This window comes from Cyclopterus lumpus, chromosome 7, assembly GCF_009769545.1.
Source record: "Cyclopterus lumpus isolate fCycLum1 chromosome 7, fCycLum1.pri, whole genome shotgun sequence".
Taxonomy (NCBI): Eukaryota; Metazoa; Chordata; class Actinopteri; order Perciformes; family Cyclopteridae; genus Cyclopterus; species Cyclopterus lumpus.
Window position 1 is genome coordinate 14,806,277 of NC_046972.1, and position 27,969 is coordinate 14,834,245.

The following is a 27,969-nucleotide window of genomic DNA, read 5'->3' on the forward strand; positions in this document are numbered from 1 at the left end:
ATATATATATATATATATATCTGTGTGTATGTGTGTATGTATGTATATATGCATATATATATATATATATATATATATATATATATATATATATATATATATATATATATGCATATAGAGAGAGAGAGAGAGAGAGAGAGAGAGATATGCATATATCTATGCATATATACATACACACACAGATTCCATCACACCATCTCAACCTCAGAGGAGAGTCCAGAAGGAGACGAGGGAAAAAAAACGAAAGAACAACAATCGCCTCTCTTTTCAATCAGGGCGGTCAGAGTGTTTTCCCTCATTAATCATACATTAATATTCAGACAAACACAGCTTGTTTTTTTAACTTAGAAAAACACTCCTTTCTCCCATCTCCCCCTCTCTCTCACCTCTCAGACCAACTCACCCCCTCTTCCTCCATTGCACCCACAGTATGTGTTAAGCTGTCAAGTAGTTAAAAATAGCACAGCACACAGAGTGTGTGTGTGAATAGGTACTCACCTCTTATACACACAGCATGGTTAAGGCCCTTACGCACACGCAGACGCACACACTCGCATAGCAGTGGTTGCATTAGCATGGGCGGAAACACCCATGCTCCCCTCTGAAAAAATCATAACAGTGACCAAACACCCGGCTCAGGTGGATTTCCCATCAGCCACCGGCAGCCCGGCGAGGGAGTGTCCTCGCTAAGCCTACAGGCCCCAGATGTGCACGCATGCTCACATACACACTTACACACATACACACATACACACATACACAAGCAATCACTGTAACTGGGCATAGCAGACAAACAACAGAGACGGAAAAACAAGAACATAATTAAACAAACAATAGCAGAGACATGCACAAACATGCAACACACACAGATACAGACACACGCACACACACACAATCACAAACACACACGCACATGCATGCACACACACACACACACAGAGGTAGAGAAATTAAAGGCTAAGAAGATTTAGGAGTTAAAAATAAACAAGGCAGGACCGAGGAACACAGAGCCACGGCGAGCTCTCCTGGCAGAGGATACAGACACTCCTGTTCTACAATCCAGTTTTAAAATTCGCATTCAAATAAAACATTTAATTGCGTCCCTGAGGAAGAAAAAAAAAAAACAGGAACGTGTATGGTATGGGCATACCATAACAGATTTTTTTTTCCCCTTGTATTTAACTTCTTTTCTTTCTTTTTTTATGGCCTACTATCATTTTTCCTCCTTATTTAATTATCTTTTAATCTTTTTAACGAGTATAATGCATGCCACATGTTGTAGAATAACTGCCAAAGGCTATGCTCAACACAACAAAAGTGGCATATAAGCAACTGCCATATGAGCATGTGCATATCCAGGAACACACACACACACACACACACACAGTTGTATTGCAAAACTGCATGGCTGAACACAGAGCTCTCCGTTGTTAATCTGGCCCATTGATAAGACCTGCTGAGCTGCTTTCTACTCACCACTCTACATAACACACACACACACACACACACACACACACAGAGAGACAGCGACAGACACACAGACAGACAGACACACACACACACAGAGAGAGACACCCAGACACGTACACACACACACACACACACAAAGAAAGAGAGACAGACACACACTCACACACAGAGAGACAGACACACACACACACACACACACACACACACACACAGAGAAAGAGAGACAGACACACACACACACACACACAAACAGACACAGAGAGAGACAGACACACAGACAGACAGACACTTACACACACACACACACACTGAAGATGCAACTTCCAAAATTAAATAGATCATATGTAAATAACTGTGGAGTACGGCATAGAAACAAAAATAGGACTTTAAAACCTTCATATTTATCACAATATCTGTAAAATAAATCACGTTTTAGCCATCATGCACTGTGATGGTGTGATGTTAAGTAAAAGTATAAGAATTTTCAGCTCTCGAGTATTTTGGGTACAAAATGTGACAGATAATGCTTTGCATTGTCAACACAGGCCATAAGATTGTGTTTTATGATTTGATCAAAAAACTAATAACTTTTGATATATAACTCAGGCTGAATGGTTCAGATGCATAACCATTCACCTCCTGCAGCCCTCAAAAATATGAGGAAGAATAACCCACCTCTCTCACATGCATGTTCTCCAGCTGCACTTCGGCCTCCTGCGCCGCCATAGTTATGATGCCTGTCCGCTGTCCTCGACCCCAGTGTCCCTGACCTTGACCTTGGCCCTGGCCCTGGCCCTGGCCCTGGCCCTGGCCCTGGCCCTGGCCCTGAAGCATCTCCAGCAGCCTCTGGATGCTCTCGTCCCGGGCTCCCAGAGTCTGTTTTTGAGAATCCATTCTCATCTCCATCTCTTCCATGGTCTTCCTCAGCAGGAACAGCTCCTTGGCCTGCCGCTCGTGCTCCGACTGAAGCCGGAAGAAATTATCCTCTGATGGATCCAGAGGAGGAGGCGAGGAGAAGCCGTCACACCCCAGCACCTGGCAGGGGCCGCAGGGCCGCAGAGAACTAGAGCTGGGTGCTACCACCGGACCTTGGCTAGGAGTGTAGAAGGTCTGATTTGAGCTGTTTCTCGGCCCAGGCTGAAGGGTGTTGGCCGGGCTGATTCTCTGTGCAGCTACTGCAGTGTTACAGCCATAACCAGGGCTGTGAATGATGACGTCAGCTTCCTGTTGCCTGGGATTGTAGGTGTTGGATGGGCTGGCTCTCGGGCTATTCTTCGGCTCAGGACCGTGCAGGTTGCTGGAGCTTTGTCTGGGGCTGTGGCCAGGGCTGAGCCCCCCTCTGTGGTCCTGGTCTGTATGGAGTTCTCGATAGGAGCCAGAGTGCCCTTGCTGTCGCTGTTGCTGCAAGCGACTGTTCATCTCCCTGTGAGCCCTCAGCTCCTCCTGAAGTTCCTGAACTGTCAATGGAAGCTGCTACAAAGAAAGAAAGATTAAGTGCCCGTTCATTCAATAAGTACACAAACGCATTTAAAATCCATACATGATGACATATTCATATACAAAATATACATTGGGATACATGAAACAGACCTTGATTCTTCTTATATCCCCAGGCTGCAGCAGGGAGATGTAACATAAGAAAAACATGCACATGCATAAAGTCAAAATAGAAAGAAGATTAAATATATAAACCCTAAATATCAAACCATTATGTAGATTACTTCAATCTGTTGGGTGACTGTTCCATGCGTTTGCCACTAGAGGGGGTAATTTCTCTTCAAAACACAGAGAGACTACATAGACGTACTGAATGGAGTTAAAATGACTTGGGTTTGTTTAGGATGAGAATATCAAAGGGTGAAAAGAAAGGATGAAGTGTGATGTTTGTGATATATAAAAACGAAGATCATTTTAATTTCCTCAAAGAGAATCAGAGCAACAGTTACCGGCCCAAATGCAATGAGGCTTAAGGAGTCCCAATAATACCACGCACTAATCAATTGATAAATAAACTGACAAATAAATAATTAATCAAGAATACAATTATGACATAAGCAAACAAGTGGGCAAACTGATAAAACAGAATAATCCAAAAGTGCAGTCCTAATAAATAAATAAATCCCTGTCACGCAGCATGGTGTGACATGTAAAAGCCTTGGGAAGATCTATGTCATTAATTACTTTTATTGGTTTAAACAATGTCTGCACAACATTTGAAACGATGGGCGGAAGAGGTACTGATGCAATTACTGATTTATTTGTCAACACATTTATCACTTGGACAATTAATTACTAAGTGACACAAATGGGCACCAATAGAGTGATGCTGGGGACATTACATTTCTCAGAATTCCTGATTTTGCCGCATGTTGCAGTGCAAAATGATACAAAATACAACATGTTGATTTACAGCTCGCAGCTCGTCTGACTGGCAGATATAAATGAATTCTGAGCTTCAAACCAAGGACACAGAGCATCCTTGACTGAGCAGGGTAAGAAAAGTCTGCAAAGAAACCAGACACAAGGAAACAGAAACACGCACAAAGACAGCATCTTCTTCAACAGTATGTCTATGTAAAATCTATTGGCACGACTCTAAATGGAAGTTAAATTACTAATCTTTTCATCTGCGTGAAGATATGACTAATTTTTCCTCAGAGCTTCTTACTCCTCTGCTCGAGTCCAGAAGGTGAGGAGCGCCAAGGACACTGAGTTGAGACATAGGAGGGAGGCGAGGGTGAACATGGATAATCAATGCAACAAGCTAGCACTGAATATCAAGTCAGAGTGGGTGGACAATCCCCCACACAAACACACACAGCCAAGACTGTAGACACAAACACATATGTACAAGCATACACATTCACTCTCTCTCACACACACACACACACACACACACACACACACACACACACACACACGCACACACGCATGCACACACACACACCAAACAAACAGATGGTTCAGGGACAACTCTGGTCATTGCAGCTGAGAGAAAAGGTGACATTCCTTATGCTAATTACAAAGTTTTCTTGTCAGACTGAAATCTTCCCAGTGAGTCTCAAGGGGAAAACACAGGGGAAAAAGGAGAAGAAGTGATAATCTGAACGGAGAAAAGGCAGATAGAGGTGATAAGGGAGAGCAAAGTGACACAAGATAAGAATTTGAATAGCATCTTCTGCTTGAGATATAGCTTTTGCTTTTTCAAACTGAACAAAAAAATGAAAGAAACTGGGCTTATGTTTGAGTTTATATGATTGGAAACATTCTGAGAGAACGCTAAGGTTTAGGATGAGACAAACGGGGTTGCTCACAATTTAATGAGTGATCATTGTTGCACACCAAAGTCCTGATCATTATCAGCTGGAGCTGAACTATCGCTAGATGTGTGTGTCTGCATGAAAGGGGGAAGTAAGAGAGTGAGTATTATAATGTTCTAATGATCATGTTTTGTAGATATAAAAGATATGGAAAACTGACTTACTTGGTTTGAGCAACAACACTACACTAAATGTTTAATGGATTATCTGATGCCAGTTTTGATACAATTAATACGAATGAACTAATTCAGCTTTTCACAGGCTACAATCTGTTCTCTACACCTACACATTTCATTCTTGTATGTGTCCATAAGGTTTATGTGATCATAAGTCTACAGATCCTGTCCTGTGAGTTTAAGTGGATGAACAAAAGGTGAAGGTAAAAAGACACTATAAGCAAGCGTATTAGTGTGGGAGAGACCAATGAGCCGACACATGGGGGAAAAAAGTAAAGCACTCGTTGAATGGGCACTTCGCCTGGAGGAGTAGAGCGGAGACAAACACATCCATCTAGCACAGCCAGGGCCAAGTGTCCGCAGACACACAGATACTGGTAACATTGACCGTCTTGCTCCATTTAATTCTACAGTCACAAGAAGCTGAACACCAGTAGTTCAGTGGCAAAGACATGCAATGTCCATAAAGCCTGAATTCGAAACTGAACTGAAGTCCCTCTGGCATTTTGTGGGTGGTAAAAGAAGTGTGTGTAGTTTGTTGTGTACCTGTGTGTTCTCTTCCAGAAGAGAAAGATTGCCGGCAAATGAATATCTTCGTGCACTTTTAGCTTACAATTATGCTTGTTCAGGAAACATTTTGAGAAAGATGTATCAATTGAAACTCTTTAAAGCTGCATAACAATGACTATGTTCCTGAGTGAAAACAGATATTCTGTATTCATTTTCAAACTTTCCGTCATTATTATGTTAAAATCACAGGAAGTGTGTGGGTGTCACAGAGTCCTCCCACTGTATGAAAATGTGAGATGGAAAAAGCTATAAATACAAAAGCAGTGGTAGCGCCTTGGTTACAAGAGGGAGGAGTCAGATGAAAGATATGTTAAATGTTTGCATAATTGCGTGAGAGACGAAGACCAAGAGTGAGCAATAAGCGATTCAACAGAATATACACACAAGCTGCATAGTGCAAAAGAGGATGAAATATATATCAAGAGAAACAATTATATCTTTCCACCAGAAGAACACAGACACACAAGGAAGTAAAAGGCCACAAAAACAAACAAGAGACACAGAAGGTCGGTGTGATAGAAAAGAGAAGCAAGACAGACAAAGAAAGAACTGATGTACAGTAGCTATGCAGTGAGACAGACAGGTGGATAATGCCTCAGACTGAGTGGAACCGACTCCAGAGAGAGGTGGCACAGGACAGACTGGTCACCATCCCTTCAGGAGAAGCTGTGAGTTTTTTACAAATCTGACTAAGCCTGCTGAATCGCTGCCACTAGTGCACGTTCCCTTGGAAACACAGACAGCACTGAGCCTGGCAAGTGTCTTGACAAATGAACTGCACAGAAGCCTTTCTAAGCAGCCTTGAAGACAGGAACAACAAGCTATGATGTGAGAGATATGATGTACAAAAGACATGGGCAAGTCAACAAATTTGTCTGAATGTAATATGTGAGCAGACACATTTTGTTTTTTGGTTTCAAAATGAGATTCGCACCATTTGAAGAATTTGATCTCCTGGTGTTAAAATGACTGACTGTTGAATACTAAAATTGAGCATTCAATACACTAAAAAGGTGTACGGATGAAATTGCTTTTGTTTTGCGCACAGCCATTTTAGAATGTACTCTTCATTTGTTTAAACAAATTTAAATTTGTAATTTTTCTCACCTGCGAATCGTCTTGATTAGTCCTGTACTGCTCCTTCAAAACCGAGGTCCTCACCCCCTCCTCCCGCCTAACCCCCTTGTCTCTTTTCACATCTGGGCTCCAGAAGTTGACATTGTTCATGCTTGGACCCGTCCTTCCATCCCTCTCTCCATCCAGTTCTCTCCTCAGGTTGTCATTCTCCCTCTGCAGCTCCCTCAGCTGAGACTGGAGATCAAATGAGGAAACTTCTCCCCGTCCAGCCAAATCAGGTGCCTGCGGATGTCTCCCAGACTGGCGCCGCAGACTGGAAGTCCTTGCAGGATGCAAGGTTTGGTCTCCGTAGGGGTCTGAAGGGTGATGTAGGCCAGAGGAGGTGATGTTTGGGGTGCTGCCCATGGCTGTTTGGTTAGTGTAGGAGGAACGGCTGGTGCTCCTGCCCAAAGTCATGGTGCCTTTGGGATACCCTCCAGAGGGTTCCAAAGAATCTCGCTCAGAGGGGTACATGGTGCCTGAAGTTGCATAGGCAGCACTCAAAGACTGGATGTTCTCCATAGACAGGGTTTTACCCCCTGGAGCTGTCGCTGAACCACGGGTTGCTCCTTTGTCTGCTGCTGTGCCAGGTTTGAGCTTTGAACCTGGCCTTGACACCGACACTTGACCTCCAGACAATTTAGGCGCTGGTGCAGGCCCACTCCCTGACACAGAGCCTGGTTCTAGCCCCGAGCGGGAGCCTGGTGCTGAACTTACAGCCTGTTTGCCTTTCCCCTGTTTGGGGGATCTGGAAAAGCGTGAATGAGATGTGCTGCCATCAGTGGGCCCACTACTCTTTGGGCCAGCCAACAGCTTGCTGTGCGCGGGCTTGGCTCTAATGTTTAAAGGCATTTTTTATAGGGCAAAAATGGACCTTTGAGAAGAGACTGTTCAAGTTGGGAATATTTTCATATCTATATATAAGGTTTAGAATAAAGGCCACCTCTCGGCCTTTAAGTTTCACCTGTCCATTCTTGATCATTTAGGGCTTGAGGCTGAGTCTCATTTAGTCCTATTAGAAGAAAATGGCAGTGACTGTTGGCTAGAGGGCTCGCAGACAAAAAGGCCAGAGGTCTTGTGGTTTCAGCTACAGTGCAGGACATCATGGATTCTAAACAGGTAAAGGAATGACAAATATTGAGAGAAAGCTACCACCAATCACATACAAAAGTATATCACAAGCAGCATCACGATATGGTTCATAGGGCTGGAATCATTTTATTTTGTATTCGCTTCACAGCTCTACAAGGTTCCATGAACCAAATAATTAAGACCCTTTTCCCCTCTTTCTGCACACAGGTTTGGCCAATATTTAGCTGAAAGGCACCAGGTCTTGATTCACTAAAAACGTCTGCTTTAGCTAATCAGGTGTGGCCAGAGCTTGTGACTGTGGGTCCACAGTAGTGTCGGGGACAAATTGACTATTACTACAGTACTATGTAATCCTCTATGATGTTAGGGATAGGCAGACAGTACCACAATGTATGTTTAAGTTCCACACTCTAGATTACTGGTGAAGCATACTACTGGTGTCTCACTCATTATATACAAAACACCTTGCAAGCCACAGTTAAAACAGTAGATGGTGAAAGGAATGAAAACAGAGTGAGGGACCAACTTGTCCATTTCAGCACCAAGGACAGCACTTAATCTACCATCATGAAGCACGTGGATTGTAATGTCTGCTCAGGTCTGAGGGAACCTGAGCTATGGCCAATGCAGACTGGAGAGGGAATTGGACAACCAGCATTATCTGCCATCTCTTATAAGTACTTGCAAAGTTCATTGTCTGTCTTTATACCTACCATAGAATACCGTAGGGTTCGACAAAAAAAGGACAAAAGAAATCTATACATTAATACAATAGGTAGAACATATTCCCAGGAAATCAAAGTAAGCACAACGCAGTCCATGGAGGGACCAGATATTGGGCACTGTCCGTAAAGCAGAGGCAAATCCAAATCATAATCCCTCCTCTAATCCAAGAGGATTGGGTGCTTTGAGTCACGATGCAACCGAGAGATTGGTTCAATCTACTTGTCAGTCATAACATAGCTGTCAATCCCTTATCCATCAATGTTTGATGTAGAATTATGTGCAGCAATGGAACCATCAAGTCTGCGTTTAATTTCGGCACACAAATGGTGCAATTGATCAAAATAAAACAAATAATGAGGATTAAAATACAATCACAAAGATGAACGGGTAAACTCTTTAAAACAAGGAAACTGCAAACATGGTTGGCTTGTTGAAGCGTTGCTAATAGATATAATTTGCATTAAGATGGAGGTCTCGCTCAGTTTCGAAGGGAACGCGCCAAGTTTACGCAGCTGTGTAACTCCTCTTCAACCCATACTGGCAAAAGACAAACACGACTGATTCAAATAAAAAGAAAATACATGCCAAAAGTGGTGAAACAAAGTAGTAAACGTCTCACTCCGCCTCAAGCCTCTGCACTTACTTGTGAGTTGGGGGCCAGCTGTTGCCGCGGAGAGAAAACTCGAGTCACCACCCAAAGTGTAATAGCGTAACTCGTTCATGTACATTATTATGTGTGCCTCCCTCAGCTCAAAAAGCGGCCAGCCAACCTGAGGGACAATCCATCAAGGAGTCTTCATTATCTCGAGTGGCACGGGCGTTGTGCATGCGACTACGCAGCCTGGACACAGATGCCCGAACAACTCTACTACGACCGCGGCATGAAGGATTAGTTTCTCGCTCATATGCACACGGCTACATGACTTCGAGCTAGTACCTTACATAATAATTAATCTGCCATACAAATTGAATGCGGTTTCTTTTTTTTCATAATGTTGTCAAATGATGACACGAAGTCCAGGTGTGTACGCAACGTGTGCGCTAGCTTACCGGGCCGACAAGTCTCCATCACCATGAAGTCCCAATCGTACCTTGTCCGACCTCGGCGCAGGCTCCATGATTTCATCCGCTCAGCTGTCTCATGACCTGTCCTGCCATCGGGTCCGCGTGGGCGCGCACTCCCAAGCTGGCGCGTGCGCGACCGGCGTGGTGGGGCAGCACGAACAGCATCAATGGGAGGGTTTTCTTTTTGTTCATAGGCTGCACCTACATGAGCGTCAGTTGGGCTTGGGACTTGGAGATCTCATCTCCACGAGTCAACATTTGAAAATAAAAAATAATATAGTGTGCCAAGTAAATTCAATTAAATAATTGTTTTTATTAAGTATTACACACCAGGCCACACATGCCAGACCCTTACAGACACCAGTAGCCACATTTAAAGCCATAAGGCAAGTTTAATAACTGCTATGAAAAGCTGATACATAGGAAATTACATAAAATTACACCACCATTGGATTTAGCCCCAAACTGTAATAATCTGTAAACTGTGCACCTTGAGCAACTTCGATTGCTCTTTGAGAAAGTTAGGAGACTGCAGCTGATCATTCACTTAATATAACTCACCCAGGAAATGAGCAAGAATAACTCTTGAGTTTCACTCTCAGAATTGTGATAGTGTTTTGTCAGATGGAATTCCCAGGTCAAAAAATTAAACAAATCTCAGCCCACACGTAGTTAGTAAATAGATGGGCCGTGCAAAAGCATGTTTTTGTTTTCAATGTACATCTGTCATTTATAACAGATTTTTATTTTGGTCAGGAGTTTGCAGTATTCTTTTTGTAAAACTTCTTTGCCCTGAAAATTGGTGTAGCCAGATGTGTCACAATTTAAATGTCATGAGAAATGAGTGAGTGTAGCAAAAGACGCAGCTGTAGATAATCTGTGACCTGTATGGAATGATTATCAGTTTTGTTTCCTCTTAAATATCAAACAAAAGAGAAGTGACATTTTGAGATTGCGGGTGGGGGTGTTTGTCAAACAAACGCATTACTTTTTTGTAATACTTGAAATAGAAGTACCCTAGGAAAATCAAGTCAAATGTATTTTCCAATATTAATGCCTAAATACAATGTACATTTGCAGCCAACAATAGCAACATTTCTCTACCTAGCCCGAGCTCTCTGAAGACATTAAAAGAATCAACATCATATTTTGTAATATAAAACAGAACATACAAAGTAAAATATTTACAGCACATGGAAGAGTGGTTACTTTTTAAAAAAGGTACTCAATACGTAATTCAGAGCCTATCTGCTGCCTCTACATGGTGATGCTCCGCCGGCAGGTAGCAGCTAACGGTGCTAATTGCAGCTAACGGTGGTAACTGCAGCTAACGGTGGAGCACAACAGAGACGCAAATGTGCTAAAATGCCCTGCGGCCGCCCGGCTATGTTAACAAAGCACAGAGAACCTCAGATTACAACACACAAAGAAGGAGAGGGACTTCATTCTCTGCACAAGTAGCCACAATTCCACTATATCATTACATTACAAAGAGTTGTTTGCACTTTGTTAATGCTCTGAATCCCATATATATGACCTTTAATCTAAAGCAATATATAGTTACATATTAAAAACATCAACCTAGTATAATTACATATGCAACACAATTAAAAAGGGTAAAAATGCAATGGAGAGATTCTTAACGAGGGCTTTTTTCACCAAAGTGCTCTCTATTAGCAAGGAAGTCATATAAAACTTTCACTCATATTGTTGTCATAGAATTTCAGGTTATCTGAGGACAACGACATTCGCATTCGGTTCCAGAAAAGGGGTTGAGACCTTGGGTTTCTCGGCCAGGACAACACAGACTTTTTGCACAACCGTTTTCTCAGCTGAAGGTACTTCAGTTTGGGAAACGTCTCATCCAACAGAACCAGCATGGCTACATCCACCTTATTTGGATGAAATCAGAGATAATTTAGTGTTTAATGCAACTCAGACGAGATACATTTCTGACCCACAAGATGCTTATGGAAATAAAAAGTACATTTTACTAACCTTCTCGTCCAGAAGCCGCTGCTGGACCATGAAGAATGCCTGGCGGATCACACCATTCACTGTTTCACCACCAGTGACACCACTGGACAGCACAAACACTGTCTTCACACTGCAGTGGACAGCATTATGTAGATTTTCAATACATGAAAGCCCAGGAATCCAGTCCCTCTCCTCCAAACAGAGCCCAAACCTCCTGGGACCTGATTTCTCCAGATTGACAGTTAACTCATTGTAGACCCAATCCCTCACAGCTTGGTTCTGGGTGTCAAACACCACAAAGGCGTCGTAGTGATAATGCAAATCACTACCAGCAAGCTGGGAGTAGCCTTTATGTTCCGCCCAGAGTACCTGTAAGCAATACCACAGATCCCAGCCATAGAGATGCTTCAGTAGGGGCAGAACAGTGAACGCCACAGCAAAGAAGGAACAGACGACGAAGGCTAAGCTACCATATATGTCCTGGCAGGAACGCTGGTCCATAGAGAGTACACTCTTGCTCTGCTGGGACTCTGGGTAATCACAGTGTACATGTGTGGTGAGATATGGAATCTGTACCGGAGTTGTACGCAAGAAGTCCGCAAACCAAGATGTATCACAGTCACATTTAAAGGGATTGGCATGCAGGGTGAGTTTCTGGAGGGCACTACTATTTTTAAAGGGGGCAGGGAGAAACTGGTGGTTCAACACTTTGATCTGATTGTGGCTGAGATACAGGTAGTGCAAGGATTTTGCCATACTGAAGAAATCCTCAGGAATCTGACTGAGGCGATTGTGACTTAGGTCTAAAAGAGAAAAATTAACTCCAAATTCTATGACTTTATGAGGCAAATACAACAGGGAGTTTTGACTAAGATTCAAATGACATAAATTGGTGAGTACCGAGATGTTTTGCCACGGGAAATAGTTCAGAAAATTGATGCTGACGCTAAGAGTCTCTATGCTTCCTGGGAGGTTACACAGCACTTCTGGGGAGACTGACCTCAGATCATTGTTAGAGATGTCAAGGTAGGTGAGGTGTGTAAGGTTTTGAAAGAAATTAGTGTATTTGTTGTTTTCAGAATCCCACATAATGTCAAGGTGATTTCCATAGAAGTAGAGGTACTTCAAAGAGCTGCTAATAAGCCTCTGATCTATTCGCATCCCAATGCCATTGTTTGCCAGACTTAAAACTTCCAAGTTTGTCAAATGTTGAAGGAACTCCAAACGATGACCCATGCCCTTCATGTTGAAGTGAAATTCATTGTTACTGACGTCTAATACTTTCAGTGTGGTTTTAAGCTCACTGAAAACATCTTTATAGTAAAAATCAAGTCTATTGTATGACAAGATGAGAACAACTAATTTTTTCATGCTTTCAAATTGCCCACTCTTTAATGCCTGGCTCATGTAATTGAAGGAAAGGTCTAAACAAACAGCATTTTCCATCCCCAAAAACACCTTTCTGTTAATAGACAGAATGTCATTTTGAGACAGGTCAAACAGCAGTTTACCACGGCAGAAAATGTGTTTAAAGTCTAATAGAGATTGGAACACATTGTCCTCTAACAATTCCAGCCTGTTTGAATGGTTGGATTCCCAGGTATCACTTCCAGATGTGGCTTTTCGATCTATTAGTCTAAGGGCTGGGTCAGGAAAATTCTGTGTGTACAATTTCTGGTTCTGACAGCTTTCTTGTTCCACAATCTCAGAGGAGAAACTCGAGCAGCAGGGACTGAAATTAAGCATGTTTTGGGAGAGGTCAATATCGATCAGAAATGGTAACTGCTTCAGAGATGTCAAGTTACAAGTATTGATAAAGTTCATTCTTAGTTCTAGTTTTGTTAGAGTTTGTAGTTTAGACACAACATTAAGACTCTCATTTGAAAGCTTGTGGAAAAAGTTACCACTCAGAAGAAGACATTGCAGATCAGACATATTGCCAATATGTGGGGAGAGGATCAGTTCCTGAAATGTCTTCAGTGGTTCATAGTTATAGATAAGGCTAATCCAAGTGAGACCCTTCAGCTCTGCAAAGAAGGTGCCATTACGTATAACATATGCCAGGAGGTTGTCAGAGAGATCCAATCCCTTTAAATTCTTCAAAGGCCAGAAAAGACCCTCTGGCAAGGTTTTCAGAGAGTTTCCTCTCAAACTGAGGAAGGTGATGGAGCTGTTCTTAGCATAGAAGGAGTATGGGTTTAGGCGTAGAGGGAGATTTTGTGGGCAAGGAAAGCAGGGTCTGGCTGCATGGTCACATCGCTGGCAGTTCCACTCCAAATTCAAATACCTAAGGAGAGTCAGGTTGGCAAATGCTCTTTCTAAGACCTCTGTGATTGTATTCTCCCTTAAATCCAGACTCTCCAGTGAGGGTGGCAGCCCTTTTGGGACAGCTGTGAAATTATTATACCCTAAAGTAAAGTTTTTGAGTTTTGGGAGCCCTCTGAAAACCCTCTCGCTGATGCTTAAGGACTGATTGCAAGGGTTTGCATAAAAGCAGTTCTTGGTGAGGAGGAGCTCTTCGAGATGTGGAGTATTTAAAGGGTTGTCAATGTTGATGATGCGATTATTCTGCAGGTCAAGAAACCTCAAGCTTTCAGGTAACCAGGGAACAGAGGTGAGGCTGTTTCCTGACAGATACAGACATTGAAGCTTCAATAGGCTCTTGAATGCATAATAGTGGATCTCCATTTGGCATGAGCGGTCCTCCAGAGCTTCCAGGCGGTCTGGTTGACAATTCCCCATTATTTTCAGAGTGTGAAGGTTTGGGACCCCCGACAAAGCATCCTGCCCCACTTCATGTATCTTAGTCTGACTTAAATTGAGGGACACCACAGTAGTAGACTTGATGAAGGGGACACACTTGAGTGGTCTGTCAGAGCAGTCTACTGTGGTGGTATTCCAATCAGTGTCACATGGGAAAAATATGGTATTTATGGTCCTCACTAATGGAAGAAGCTGACAAAGGATGAGGACATTTTTGAAAATAGCCTGAAAAAAAATAAGAATAATAATTTCAGTCGTTTGTCAATGTTTTAGAAGATGCAGTCTGAGCAGACGATTTCAATTTAGGAAATATCAAGCATATTCAAAAATATTTAATCAATATACTGTAAATAAAACCCCTTAGCTTTTTCAAGCCTTGCCAATAAGCCATGTTTGTCCATAACATGTAACAATAGAGGTATATAATTGTGTTAAAGTGAAATGCATTACATTTTTGATGGTAGAACAATAAGTTATCTTACTTACCATGACGGGTATAGCATGTATCTTAACAATCACATCGGGAGCAAGATAAAGCCAAGTGTCTAAGTGTCACTGCAGTGACTAGAAACTGGATACATTAATGCAGAAGTGAAACAGCACAAAGCAAATCATGTGACCTATATCAAATCCATGTAGGGAATCAGGTACAGAAAGTATGCCATCTGATTAAAATGTTTTATTAATAAACAGTATAACAACCACAGTCAAAATGACTGTAGAGAAGTACCAAAGAAAGGACAGAGAGAACATTTCTATTGTTGGACAAAGTTGGATGACTTCCTCAATTCAGTACGATTCTAAAGAAAAGGTATAAGAAACCCCTTTGTCATCTGCTTCAAAAATCCTTTTCAATCTGGACAAATGCTTATGTATTCATTCATTCAACACAGTAGTATTTTTACAGTCAATTTATTAAGTGCACTGTCATGAAATCCATTAAATCAAAAAGGCATTTAATTTTTTTCAAACCAAACCATAACAGTGAGCAGTGAAAAGATTTATATAATTTTCCTTTGCTAATATAACTTCAAAACAACTTACACACTGAGAAGTATTTTTTGTGTGTGTGTGCGCACGTCTAGAGACTGCAAAAATCGAAGAAAAAAAATGGTATCAATAAAATGTGTTTCTGATTAATCAACGCTGCATAAAACCTGCTTTTATTCAAATGCTGTGTTAAAATATATTTTCCTATCCACTTATTGGAAGAAATTGTAGGAATAACCATCGGCAAAGATAGATAAGAAGTAAATGACAGTAATACAAAGTGTCTTCTGGTTGGAGAGCGAGTTCAATGCTTTGGCTTTGGATTGGACCTCATATGGAAACCGGAGCAGAACATCGCGTATACACAATAGCATCTTTTCCCTGCAGTAGCAACAACAGCAGCGTTGGCACACCACTATGAATTTATCTGATATTTACTATCACAGACACAAGTGTTGAATTATCCACAGAGCGATGTTCATAAAGCCATCAGACTCGGCATCCACCTTGGAGAGAGAGTGATTGTTCCCTGGGTACCATAGTATCCTAAATAGAATGCAGTAGAGCATTAGTGAATGAACATAAAAAGGCCTTTATGCAGTGAATATCTGTAATAATCAACAAAACATGTTACTCAGACAAGCTGCTTACCGGACTGGGACCTGCTTTGCTTTCAGAGCTCTGTAATATTCAATTCCTTGCTTGTTGGGTACACGCTTGTCATCTTCCCCTAAGGTGAACAATACAGGTGTCTGTACCTAGGTGAGAAATCATCTTAGGTTACTACATTGCGTCACAACACCAATGAAGACACATGCAGACATACACAGAAATACTTATACCTGTGCGACATGTTTAATGGGGGACTTGTTCAGCATCTGTTCCCAAACAGCAGGGTCAGGTAGACAGGCTGCACTGTAGTCATAGCCAGCCTCAACCATACACCTGAAAAATATCCAGAACAGGAAGAAAGAAAAAAACAAAAAACAGAATGTCTGAGTTTTTTTGTTCATGCATTATTGAACACTTCCTCCCCAACAGTGAGGCAGACGCATGCCCACTCACAGTTCTCAGAGGGTAATGTCAGGAGTTCAAATTATATAAAACAATAAAGATGAGAAGTTGTGCACAACTGGCAGTCACAAAATGAGTAAACAAGGGTGGGCAAGGGTGTGGGAATGGGCACGCCAGGACGTACCAATCTGGGATGTCTGTGCTGCCAATCATAGAGGCCAAATTGGTGACGGGGTTGCGAGCCACACAAGCCTTGTAGAACCCTGGGTACTGGCCAATCAGGTGACAGGCCAGGAAACCACCATGGGAACCCCCAGAAATTGCCACCTTCTGCATGTCGAACATGTCACCTTTCAGAACACTTTCAACAGCAAACTGGTGGGAAGAAAAACACAGGGAACTGTGAAAGATCATTTGTGGTGGAAAAGAAAGGAAAACCTTTATAAATTATCCATTTCATGACAAAGAACATGTGTGAATTGTTTTAAACTGCATTGGTGCTCCGTCTTGTGTTTTATTCTTACTTGAACATCTTTGACGTCTTGGGTGCCAACATTGCCAGGTAATGAGAGGATACTGTCCTGGCCGTACCCAAGAGAGCCACGATAGTTCACTAAGCAAACAAAACTAGAATTACCACCTGGCGGTTTTATGTCTCCACCAACCAATCAAATTGCAGTTTACATCCATGTCTGTACAATGTCATCACTTCATCTTTTTATATCATGTTCACAAGAATGGGACGCACATACGCAAGTGTGGACAGATGAAAGAATGGACAGACAACCCAAAAACATAATGCCACCAGATATGTTTTTTGCGCCATTAATGCATCAGCCCTAGATATTATAGTTTTGCATCGAGTCATTTTTCTCTGGTTAATATACCAGGCAAGTTATGATTGGTTATGCCTGTGAAGTACATGAGAGTTCTTCAGATGTTCACAAGATAGATAAAAAAACTAAGCAAAGCCTTTTACAAATAGAGTCCATATCCTATCAGTGGATGATCAACCTCTGAGCAGGTGTCTCACATAAACCCACTCCACATTTACATATGAACATACCTAGTAATGTAGCAAAGCCCATCCTGCACAGCACAGATGAGGACAGAAGCCAATCAGCTACAAACACTGAGTGAGGACCCCCTAAGTAAAAAAAACAAGTTCATGTAAAATACAGACTTAACAGTTTCTATCAAAGAGCCACAGATAACATTGCTTGTAGAATCACAATTATCTTTTCTGTAGCACTGGACTGAACAGAAACACATCCCAACAATCCAAATTCCACTTCAGCATGGATTCATAGCACTTTAAAGTTGTTATAGATACTACATTAAGTTGAAACTGTACAACAATGATGTACCACTACATAAGTGTTGTTTTTTTTGTTTGCACTAGAAAAATAATAATGACTACTGAACCATAATGAGAGTACCAACCATGAGGAATGACAATGAGAGGCAGCTTCACTCCATCTTCAATTTCCTTTGGTTTGATCAGCAAAGCTTCAAAATCAAGGCCAGCTGGAAAATAGGAAAAAATAGTTAGTCCTATAAGATTACATAGGCTGTTCTTCATGTCTTCATAGACAACTGCATCTTTTCAACCCTCCATAAACTTGAGGACACAATTATTCTTTCAGAGTTAAAACAAACCAGTCAACTCAGGAGCGTCATCCTGTAAACTCCTTTACTCCATCTCCTGGAAACAGAGCTGCCTGCTGTTTTATCATAGTGATGACTATAATTGTGTCTAAATGTATTAAACCCAGCCACGATTAAATTTAGCCTATGTTTGTTCTTTAAAAAGCTGGATGGCTGTTAACTATACCTAAAGCCTGAAATATTAAATATACCTCCTGATTAGTTTATTACGTAAACCTGTCCAAGCTAATGTAATCCAATAAGATAACTTTGCAATAAATCTTAACTTTGTGACTGAAAAAGGTATCACTTTTCAAAAGGTGATGATTAAACTCTCTGGACTGCAGAGTATGTGGAGGAGTTTCTTACATATTCTCTACACGTCATGCAAGTGAAACAAAATAGAGTGTGGACAAAACTATTGGCTTCCCTTCAGACTTTTTGACAAAAACAGAGAAAAACAATGCAATTCAGGCCGTTCTGTGAGAAATGCTGTCTAGGTACTAAAAATGATTCTTACAGTATTGACTGTTCTCTTGCTCTGGTGGAGGGGTGAAAGTCAAGATCTGCCAATCAATTTCTGGCATTGTCTGAGAGTCTTCCAAAGTAACCCAGACCACTTTGTCCTGAGAATCCCTGGCCGGAAGGAAACCCACCCTCTGGACAGAGAAATTGCATTGCAACAGGTGAAAAAGACATACGTTTTTGACTAATAAAAGGCCTTCCCCAACCCCATCCCAAAAATGGAGATTCTGCAATAGCACATAAGGTATATACTATATAAAAATGTGAACAATAAAATAAAGACCACTTATCCTACCAGACTAGGAGGGCAGTTTGGAGAGGAGCAGCTGACCGCCATCAAATCTCTCTGTATGTTCAGCAGACACCAGTTACCAACATCAGCCTCTACAGACAAACAAAGAACATCATTAGACACACAAGGTTAACATAAACATGTTAAAGTTTCCCAGAACACTAATGTGGTCGGCAAATCCCCTATTAGAGACTATAAACACCAAACAACAATAAACACGACTGTCAAGACATGAGTAACACCGAGGCTGATAAATGTGTCTAGCCACTCACCTGAAGTCAGAGAGGTGACACGCCCTGTGCTCATATCCACCATCAGCAGATCCTACAAGAAAAAACAACAACTACTTTAACAATAATAAAATGTTCTCAGTCTAAATACTTGTTTTATGTGGAAAACATGCAGTCATCAGAAAAATATATAAATATTGTATACTTTGTATCATAATAACAATAAACTTCCGAGGAGCTGACTGTACCTTGCGGCTGCGCTGAGGGCAAGCAACAATAATGCGCTGACTATCAGCTGACCAGCACTGAGGGGACAACTGAGAGCTGTAGATACCAGTAAAGCCATCTGTGAATGCACACCAACACACAAGCAAGTTTGACATATAATAAAACTACAATTGACACCTCACAGTTGTATGCCTATATCGAGTTTCAGTGTACATTCATGTCTGCCCAAAATGTCATAATTCCATCTTTCATCATAAAAACCTAATGCCGCCAGCGCAGAGGCATGAAAAAGGTGCACTCACAAGACCATCAAGTATTCCTTACCTTCTCCAGGTCTCTTCACCACATCCACCACAACTGTAGTCTTCTTAGTATACCAGTCATACTAAAAATAAAATATGCAATCACAGAGGAAAGCATTAAACAAATGTATAACTCAAATGTATTTCTGCTGAGATGTCTACAAAACAGAAAACAGCAGATGGTGCGTTGTGTTACGAAACTTTCATTCCTAATTATTCTTTTCAGTGAGTGCAGTGCAAAAAGGAAAAGTGATGGTGTCTATGTGTTATTGTGTGTGAAAAGGTGGCCCCATCCTGTCTTACCATACAGAGCCTGCTGCACTGCATGTGTGGTCCATAGACAGAACATTCCAGGTAGACAATCCGACACTGGTCTGGGCTCAGCCTGGGGGAGCACACGGCACTTGTGCCTGATGTTAGCTGTTCTGAGGGACACAACAAATACAATAAACATGAACATTTGCAGAAATAATAACAAAATCCAGCGATATCTTTTTAAAATATAATTAGACGAACATTCACTTACCACATTTCCCACCAGTAAGATCCACATAGAACAAAGATGACCTGACAGAGAAAAGGAAGTCATGAATAAATTGAAGTAACTTCTGATGGGCCAGCTTTATTAGTAGTAGTAATAGTAGTAGTAGCAGTAGTAGTAGTAGTAGTAGTAGTATAGTAGTAGTAGTAGTAGTATAGTAGTAGTAGTAGTAGTAGTATAGTAGTAGTAGTAGTAGTAGTCTCTTTGATCAGTGTGAACAGTAATCACCTCCTGTTTGGGCAGTACTTGAGGCCAATTCTGAAAGGCTCATGCCACCAGCCCACAAACACCACACCTGTGTCACCTGGAGCCCAAAATGCCTGCAGAGATCATTTAACAGAAAAAGAAAGCAACCGCAGGAGTATGAGCACACTATACATGCACAACAACATATGCATCATTGCACAAACTGCTGTAGCAACCTGTCCAGGTGAGATGTTTTCAGGCACCCCCTCCAACACAGAGACGTTGTCCCCCTCGATGTCCAAAACACAAAGCACTGGACAGCTCTTACCAACCAGTGCCTCTCCCCAGTCCTCATAGAAGACAAACTGCTCCCCCTGCAGGGGTGAAAATAAAATAAAAATGTCACAACCAGTGGAATGTAACCTAATAAACTTTTGATTAACGAAAATCAATTGTGTTTCAAAATAATTATTTGCATTCACCTTTACAGCCTCTTTTTTCTCCACTCTCATGGTTTCCTCCTCGTCCCCAATAAAAGACAACTCTGGTGACTCACTCTAGAAAACAGATAATGAAACATAGAATAAGGAGTTATTGCCTACTAGGATGACCTATTGCACTAATCCCATCTACTAATCACATATGGGCAGACAACTTGCTTCACTACTCTTATGGCCACATCCCAATCAGTGCTGTCACAGTATATTGCTTTTGAAAGGCCATGGAAAATACCTGAGGTGCCTTCGAAATGATACCATTCACGAAATGCCCAGGTTTGCCATGAATTTACGAGCAATACGCTTAAATCAAATAGTGTGCAACAACCATTGAAATATATGTGATTAGGTTTGGTGAGTGTGCATCTGCTAAGGCCATTAGTCCACCAACAAGGTCATTTTGTATTCTTTCTTTCTTACTGAATTCCTTACAGAGAACCTTTTTACAACGTGATTTACAACCGATGGAAAGCAGAGCAGTCGTTCTCTGCCGCATGTGATTCTGTGCCAATTCACCCTCAAATAGATTTGCTGACAGACCTGGAAGAAGGATTCTGCCTTCGGTCTCTTCCTTTCTGCTACATACAAGAGGTGTGTCTCAGAGTGGGACCAGACCAAGCAGCCAAACTGCTCTAAAAGAAAGAAAAAAAACACAAAACAGTGTGATTAACACCTTGACTGGCTCGTGTAAAGCACAGTTTCAAAGAAAATATGCAGATTTAAATGCAGTTAACTCACCATCTTCATAGACTTTGCCATGCTTCTTTAAGGCTGTTAGATTGATGCTTTTCATCTTTATGTTTTTACTCCAGATCTGAAGGGTGACAAGGAGGACGGGGGAGCAAAGTCAAAGATGGCGGGTTCGATGTGCAAAGTCACATGAGGTGAGGAGCGGAAATAAAATGAAGGGGGCCATTAAAAATAAAGCTAAGTTATGGTATGCTGAGTCTGAGTCAGACAGACAGCCACTTACCTCCAGAAACTGTTTGTCCTCTCCTTTGATTGTGCACTCTCTGACAACAGCCTTCATTTCACCTGAGGGGGAATCCTTACTCAGCACCCTGACAGGGCAAACATATCAATGATACGTTGTTCAGTTTGCTCAGGGTTAGATGCACGACAACATATTTAAGACAGCTCCACACAAAATGACAACATGTTTACATACTCTCCTTTGATTTCAGTGCAGTTTCCTGAGGCTCCGGAGTAGACCACCGACTTGTCATCGTGGAACACGAGGTATTGTCGGCAAAACTTGACGTTTTCATTCCTATCCAAATCACGCTGGCTCCATTCTGCAAAAGAAAGCAGTTTAACAAAATGTCATCAACGATCATACAGAGATCTGATGGTCTCGGCATGTCGGGCTGAGTCTACCTGTGTAGATGTTGCTGTATTTGCCTCCATACTGAGAGGTGACGACAGGTCCCACGTCTGCTCTGCTCAAAGAAGGGAAGAGGCTGAGTTCTCTGTAGAGTCTGGCAATTTCCTCCGGGTTGGTCATCACCTGACGGCAAGCAGCAGAACAACTCATCGCACAGACGTTACGCCCCAGAGACACAAACTGTCCCACAGCGAACGATACCTTCTTCATGTCCTAGCTAGGAGGCTAAGCGGCCATAAAACAACTAACGTGAGTTACGAGTATGTAACAGTAACCCAGTTTACCACCAAAAACCGAGGGTGCGTTTATAAACATGAGCCCAATATGTTATGGAAACAAATCAGGCGGTGGCTGCGTGGGAAAAAAAAGACACCAAGTGAACAGGCTTGTTTGTTTTGAGCGGATTCAAATGTGACCAGGAACTTCCTGCGGGAGCTGACAGGAAACAACCGTAACGTAACACCAGCGTCAGCTGGCTGGTTTGATTTGAAAACTGACCTCAAAAACAACGACAGCGTAAATAACGTCAGCTGCATTTGCACCACTCTGAGGTGTATTTGTGTCGGGCGTGTTAACCAATAATAAGTAGTCAGTAAAGTCCAAACGTACCTTTGACTTCATGACAGCGACGGTGTGTGTGTGTGTGTCGCCAGTCTGCAAAGCAGTGAGGAGCACAATAGAGTTATTAAGGCGCTCCCGTACAAAGTTTACTAAAAATGAACGGACAACCTGTTTCAGCTTCCTGTTTCTACTTAGAAAATAAGATAAAGCTCCGGTTGAGCAGTTCCTGGATTTAAAAACGACTAATAATAATAATAATAAAATGATATATGGGTTAGAAATCTAGAAAACAATACAGGCAAATAAGAACGTGGTTCGTTATATTAAAAATATATATATTATAGGAGCAATCTATTGCAATACTTTTATTTCGTAGAAACGTCACCTCCACAACACCCAACAGGAAGCAATATACTAATTAAATAACTGAGTATATGCGCCCTCTTGCGTTTGGAAAGCCGTAATCCTGAGAGTATGTCATATTGAACTTGTGCCTCGTGCAAAGTTCTCAGATTTAGTCTGTGGCATTCACTGTCGAAGCACGGTAATATAAGCATGTTACGAGACACGAGTTAAAATAACTTGCTGGCTTGTATTCATTAAATGTGTAAATGACAAGCAGCGCGTCTGTCAGTCAGCTGGGGTAGGTGGGGTCACAAAGAGCCAAGATGGCTGACTTTGAGGAGCCGCTGTCAGATGACGAGAAGGTTTGAAGACTATCTTATTCTTTGCTCAACGCTATTTTCTCTCATTATGTAGAGAGCCCGCGCGTGTTAAATGTCCACGCGAACTCACGGCTGAGTTTTGGAAAGAGTGACAGTTTTTCGGCACGTATCCGAGTGAAAAACTAGTGTTTTTAAGCTACCACTAGCTAGCCAATGCTAGTCAAAGCTTATAGTTGGCTAGCCGCGAGCTCAGACGCTGCAAGAGCTGGTTGAGCCACTGGACACTTATATTGACAACGTGTTACTGGTTGAGACGTTACCTATATTAATATAAATGGAAGTATCGACATTTCCAAAAGTCGGGTTGCAACGTCCATGCCAGTCTGCAGTAACCCCAGGGTGGGCTCCGCATTCCTCTCCTGTAACGCTAGCTCACCGTAGCGGCTACCGGTACCTTGCTTTGGGTTTCTGGGTCAAACGGATTCAGTTGCAGCTCAAATACTTGAGAACCACACAGGAGCGTGAGGTCAGAATAAGGGTTGCTTGTCTTAGATTAGATGACTCCTGAGTGACACCCTACCAGTGGCAGCCCGACATGTTATCAGTTGGAAGCGAAGCACACATTATTATGACTGGCAGATGTTGCAGTCTTTCTTCTACAGGGGAGAATTACATTTGACATGTGACGTTACCATATAAAACAACAATCTTAATACCAACAAACAGGGAGGCATCAAAGCTGGAAACGAGAGTGGCGACGATATTCTCCTGATACAATCGAGGGATATTCGAGATTAAGTCTGTTGGCGGTTAACTGGGAAATGGATTTTACAGTGAAATGACCCATGGCCTCGATCAGTCGTTTCTAATACAGTGTCTATTCTGTGCTCATTGTTTCTTGATCATCCTTTATTTATTTCCAAATTAAAAGAACTCTTATTAAAATATGTATGTCAAATATACTCTCTGAAGTTAACTATTTCATAAAACATGCTTGATGCTATTTTTGTTATTAAGTCAGGGTTACGGTATAGGGAATAGGGTACTATCTTTTTGTAATCAAGATACTATAGTCATTCCTTGTTTAAGTCTAATGGATGTCAACCAGAAATGTTAATACGGTTTCATCATAGAAACACAAATTGAAAATGCCTTAGTATCAGCGATATGGATGCCAAATTACAACAAAATTGGTAGTACATTTTTACTTTTTTTTATAGTCGACTTGTTGAAGTTTCGACTTGTACATGTTTGTTTTTCTTGTTGATTGAAAACCTTAATTGTATGTAAAATGATTTTATATCATCTCTCTTTGAGCTGATTTATACAGCAAGTCATATCATGATAACTTAATTAATTTGTTGCATTTAATTTGCTTCCATAGGTCCGCATAGCGGCCAATTTTGTGACTCATGCCCCCCCGGGAGAGTTCAATGAGGTCTTCAATGGTAATAAGTAGCTGATTATGACAAGTTTCACATCATAATACTGTTTTTAGTATAATATAATTGGCCTCTGATCATATTTGAGTGTTTTATCTTTTGAGGGTAATGCATAATTAATTTTGTGTCTCTCCAGATGTGCGGCTTCTTCTCAACAATGACAATCTCCTCAGGGAGGGAGCATCACAGTAAGTAACATTCAGTTAAGAAAAACGTCAGAAATTCAAATACTCATTGTACAATTCGAAACAAACAAAACATTTTGGTTTATATATTAGGTAGTGAGGAATGTAAGCATTACAAGGGGAAACATTTTTTGAAAGCAGGTTTTTGTCATGTTATAAATGCAGACTGTACCATTTCACCCATTCTGTATGTCCAGCTCCTTTGCCCAGTACAACATGGATCAGTTTACTCCTGCCAAACTAGAGGGCTACGATGAGCCGGTATGTTTCATTCTTAAGTCTTTCCTATTTATTCTAGAAGAGCAAGTGTCAAATCCAGACTGTTTCACGATTTCCTCTCCCCTATTGATAGGTCCTGATCACCGAGCATGGTGACTTAGGCCAGGGACGTTTTCTAGATCCCCGCAACTGTTTGGCGTTCCGCTTTGACCACCTAAGAAAAGAGGTGAGCGACTTGCAGCCATATGAAGAAGACACAGCCCTGAGAAGCTGGAGAGATGCCTGTGATACTTCCCTGAGTGCCTACGTCAAAGAGCACTATCCAACTGGAGTCTGCACGGTAAGGCACATGAAGAGTGTGACAAAATAGTCATTTAAGCAATAGAATACATTTTACCGATACTATCGTACCTGTTTTGCAGGTATATGGGAAAACGGTTGATGGTCAGCAAACAATCATAGCCTGCATTGAAGGACATCAGTTTCAACCCAAGAACTTCTGGTACAGTGACCTCCCTGTAAACAACTGTCTAAAAGCTTATCTGAATATATATATATATATATATATATATATATATATATATATATATATATATATATATATATATATATATATGACTGTCTGTAATTCTCTAACACAGGAATGGTCGCTGTAGGTCAGAGTGGAAGCTTACCATCGGTCAGTCTACTGCTCAGGTGGTGGGTGTGTTGAAAATCCAGGTGAATTTAATTCAGTGCACTCATCTGCAGAAATGATAAATAAGTCAAAGTTAACTCAGAACATATTAATTACGTTTTTCTTCTGCCTCAAGGTGCACTACTATGAAGATGGGAATGTGCAGCTGGTTAGCCACAAGGAGGTAGAGGAATCAATACCAGTGACTGTAAGTAAAAATATGTTATACATAAGCTCTCCATCTGTAGTGGTTTAAACCTTGTGCTGCTTACAAAGTTTAAGACTGGCTGTGTCATCTCCGAGTATGTAAAGTGAGGTCCTCAATCTCAGTAAGAAGGATAAAAGGTGATTATTATGTGTGTTTTTTAAACAGAATGAAAGCCAGACAACCAAGGAATTTGTCGACATTATTGAGAATGCAGAAAATGATTACCAGGTAAGCAAGAAGTTATTGACTACAAGTTTATATACTCTTTGAAATCACAGGTGTTACTTTTGTCAAAATGTGCATAATGAAACATTTTTAAATTAGAAAATGTAAACATATTTTACATTAGATTTATTTCCCCCCTTTTTTGCCTTCAGACTGCAATCAGTGAGAACTACCAGACCATGTCTGACACCACCTTTAAGGCCCTGCGTCGCCAGCTGCCTGTCACTCGCACTAAGATCGACTGGAATAAGATCCTAAGTTACAAAATTGGCAAGGAGATGCAGAATGCCTAGTGGAAGGTCAGGGATTTACCAGCGAGTTTCACACTCCGCTGGGCCCACAACCCGCATATACATGCGCAAGGACTAACCAAAGCAAAGCTATAGCCGTATGGGGCAAGGAATTAATAAAATGAAACAAAAAAAGTATAAGTGAAGATATGCTGACTATAAGGCATATCTGTCTGCTGTAAGGAAGTTGCGGTTATGAAGATAATCGGGGTTGGAGAAAGTGGTTACTTCTAGGTGTGTGTGTTTATGAAAGAGTTGTTGGGTCAGTGTGCAGGGCTGTGCTCAGGACAGCTACATAAAATTAGTAAATCTCCCTTCTCTATAAGTAATCTTAGACCTCCCGAGATTCAGGTGTCAGAAGTCACAATATTTTTCCAAAGTTAGACTCATGCAGAACTGTGATCATGTCACAGTGGAAATCTCAGTACTCAAGAGTAAAGTTCTAGGAAGGCACAAGGCATCTGATGAGAGAAATTAAGCACACATCACATATCAGGGTTTGATTTAGGACAGGAAATACAAATTTTGTTAAAGTTTTTGTTCCATTGTGGTTGTCATGCATGCTAGAATTTGTAAATCGGAGGAATCAGTCAAATCGGGACATTGACCGCAAAATGAATAGCAGTCATCTGACATTGTAACTGGTACCAAGCTGTAATCCTGAACTGAACATATTAAGTTATGCGTTGCTAATGAAATTGACTGTATTTCTACCCGTTAACATTTACAAGTGGCATGATCCTCAGCATAGCTCTGCTCCTGCACTGTACACCTGTATGCCTGTCAGGACTGAGGGAGTGTTAACTTGTTTTCTGTTGTGTTCCACTGATGTACACGTCTCCACCCATACAAGCAATGACGACTGAATTAAGATAACGCAACTTCTATGCTGTTGCATCTTTAATGCATTCTCCGTTCTGTTTGGCAACATCACCTCCACTGTTGTACAGCTTTTCCTTTGTGAAAGGAAAACATACTCATATTAACCAAGATTGATTTGCCAAAATGTCTTTCCTATGGTAAAGAACTCCATCCTCCCATGTATGCAAATTTCTATTTTAATACGCTGGTTTTTGTTGAGTCTTAGAATATTGCACTCTTAACTGTGACAAACTGTATTGGTGAATGCAAAGCAGTTGCCATGTAAGGCAAGATAATATATACGTTACATGACTTCTGTAAAGCCATATCATACTGTTTGTGTTGCATAATGTGCTGACTCTGGATCAGTTACTTGTTAGCTATACAATGTGCTGTGTTCAACCCTCACACTATACTGCAACCGTGTGCCGATCAATTATAAAGTTTAAGACTGTACTGCCCCATTCTGTTGTAAAATAAATGGATTGAACATCTTGGCAGAATTGTTATTTTACATTCAAAAGAT

General features: G+C 41.4%; 4 protein-coding genes across 4 annotated transcripts in view; 1 reads left to right on the plus strand and 3 right to left on the minus strand.

Moving 5' to 3' along the window:
* The window catches only part of LOC117733700 (ERC protein 2-like), a 132,718-nt gene extending 123,087 nt beyond the window's left edge, over window positions 1–9,631 (minus strand). Inside the window, exons 1-4 of the mRNA XM_034537523.1 lie at window positions 9,521–9,631; window positions 6,644–7,400; window positions 3,061–3,084; window positions 2,146–2,943 (exon numbers count right to left, since the gene is read on the minus strand). Coding sequence (XP_034393414.1) covers window positions 2,146–2,943; window positions 3,061–3,084; window positions 6,644–7,400; window positions 9,521–9,588 — 1,647 coding nt within the window. The 5' untranslated portion in view covers window positions 9,589–9,631. The remainder of the gene's footprint in view (window positions 1–2,145; window positions 2,944–3,060; window positions 3,085–6,643; window positions 7,401–9,520) is intronic.
* A 237-nt stretch (window positions 9,632–9,868) lies between these two features.
* tlr9 (toll-like receptor 9) lies at window positions 9,869–14,852 on the minus strand. The gene is made up of 3 exons (XM_034536585.1): window positions 14,762–14,852; window positions 11,534–14,500; window positions 9,869–11,427 (listed from the first exon to the last, which is right to left on the minus strand). Exons 1-3 carry the CDS (start codon window positions 14,762–14,764, stop codon window positions 11,221–11,223), a joined length of 3,177 nt encoding a protein of 1,058 aa, XP_034392476.1. The 5' UTR covers window positions 14,765–14,852; the 3' UTR covers window positions 9,869–11,220.
* A 319-nt stretch (window positions 14,853–15,171) lies between these two features.
* On the minus strand, window positions 15,172–22,868 carry apeh (acylaminoacyl-peptide hydrolase). Its single transcript, XM_034536586.1, has 23 exons — window positions 22,721–22,868; window positions 22,105–22,234; window positions 21,896–22,022; window positions 21,701–21,788; window positions 21,466–21,541; window positions 21,268–21,359; window positions 20,713–20,787; window positions 20,467–20,604; window positions 20,273–20,364; window positions 20,030–20,070; window positions 19,807–19,928; window positions 19,526–19,586; window positions 19,222–19,319; window positions 19,016–19,067; window positions 18,747–18,835; window positions 18,447–18,585; window positions 17,723–17,806; window positions 17,346–17,426; window positions 16,804–16,892; window positions 16,464–16,654; window positions 16,108–16,210; window positions 15,917–16,023; window positions 15,172–15,811 (listed from the first exon to the last, which is right to left on the minus strand). Exons 1-23 carry the CDS (start codon window positions 22,730–22,732, stop codon window positions 15,706–15,708), a joined length of 2,193 nt encoding a protein of 730 aa, XP_034392477.1. The 5' UTR covers window positions 22,733–22,868; the 3' UTR covers window positions 15,172–15,705.
* A 232-nt stretch (window positions 22,869–23,100) lies between these two features.
* Window positions 23,101–27,937, plus strand: LOC117733171 (F-actin-capping protein subunit alpha-1-like). Its single transcript, XM_034536588.1, has 10 exons — window positions 23,101–23,379; window positions 24,722–24,785; window positions 24,916–24,967; window positions 25,162–25,225; window positions 25,317–25,523; window positions 25,606–25,685; window positions 25,825–25,903; window positions 25,996–26,067; window positions 26,233–26,295; window positions 26,445–27,937. Exons 1-10 carry the CDS (start codon window positions 23,341–23,343, stop codon window positions 26,583–26,585), a joined length of 861 nt encoding a protein of 286 aa, XP_034392479.1. The 5' UTR covers window positions 23,101–23,340; the 3' UTR covers window positions 26,586–27,937.
* Window positions 27,938–27,969: the final 32 nt, after the last annotated feature.

Coding starts and splice junctions, on each gene's coding strand:
- tlr9 (XM_034536585.1), bottom strand. Junction 11,428..11,533: donor AGCGGCTTCTGGACGAGAAG/GTTAGTAAAATG, acceptor CATCCAAATAAG/GTGGATGTAGCCATGCTGGT.
- apeh (XM_034536586.1), bottom strand. Junction 16,893..17,345: donor GGGCTTTGCTACATTACTAG/GTATGTTCATAT, acceptor TTGTTTGCTTAG/TGAACTATCGTGGCTCTCTT. Junction 16,211..16,463: donor AGCACAGACATCCCAGATTG/GTACGTCCTGGC, acceptor GATATTTTTCAG/GTGTATGGTTGAGGCTGGCT.
- LOC117733171 (XM_034536588.1), top strand. CDS start 23,341: ATGGCTGACTTTGAGGAGCCGCTGTCAGATGACGAGAAG. Junction 24,968..25,161: donor CTCAGGGAGGGAGCATCACA/GTAAGTAACATT, acceptor CTGTATGTCCAG/CTCCTTTGCCCAGTACAACA. Junction 25,686..25,824: donor TTTCAACCCAAGAACTTCTG/GTACAGTGACCT, acceptor TCTCTAACACAG/GAATGGTCGCTGTAGGTCAG.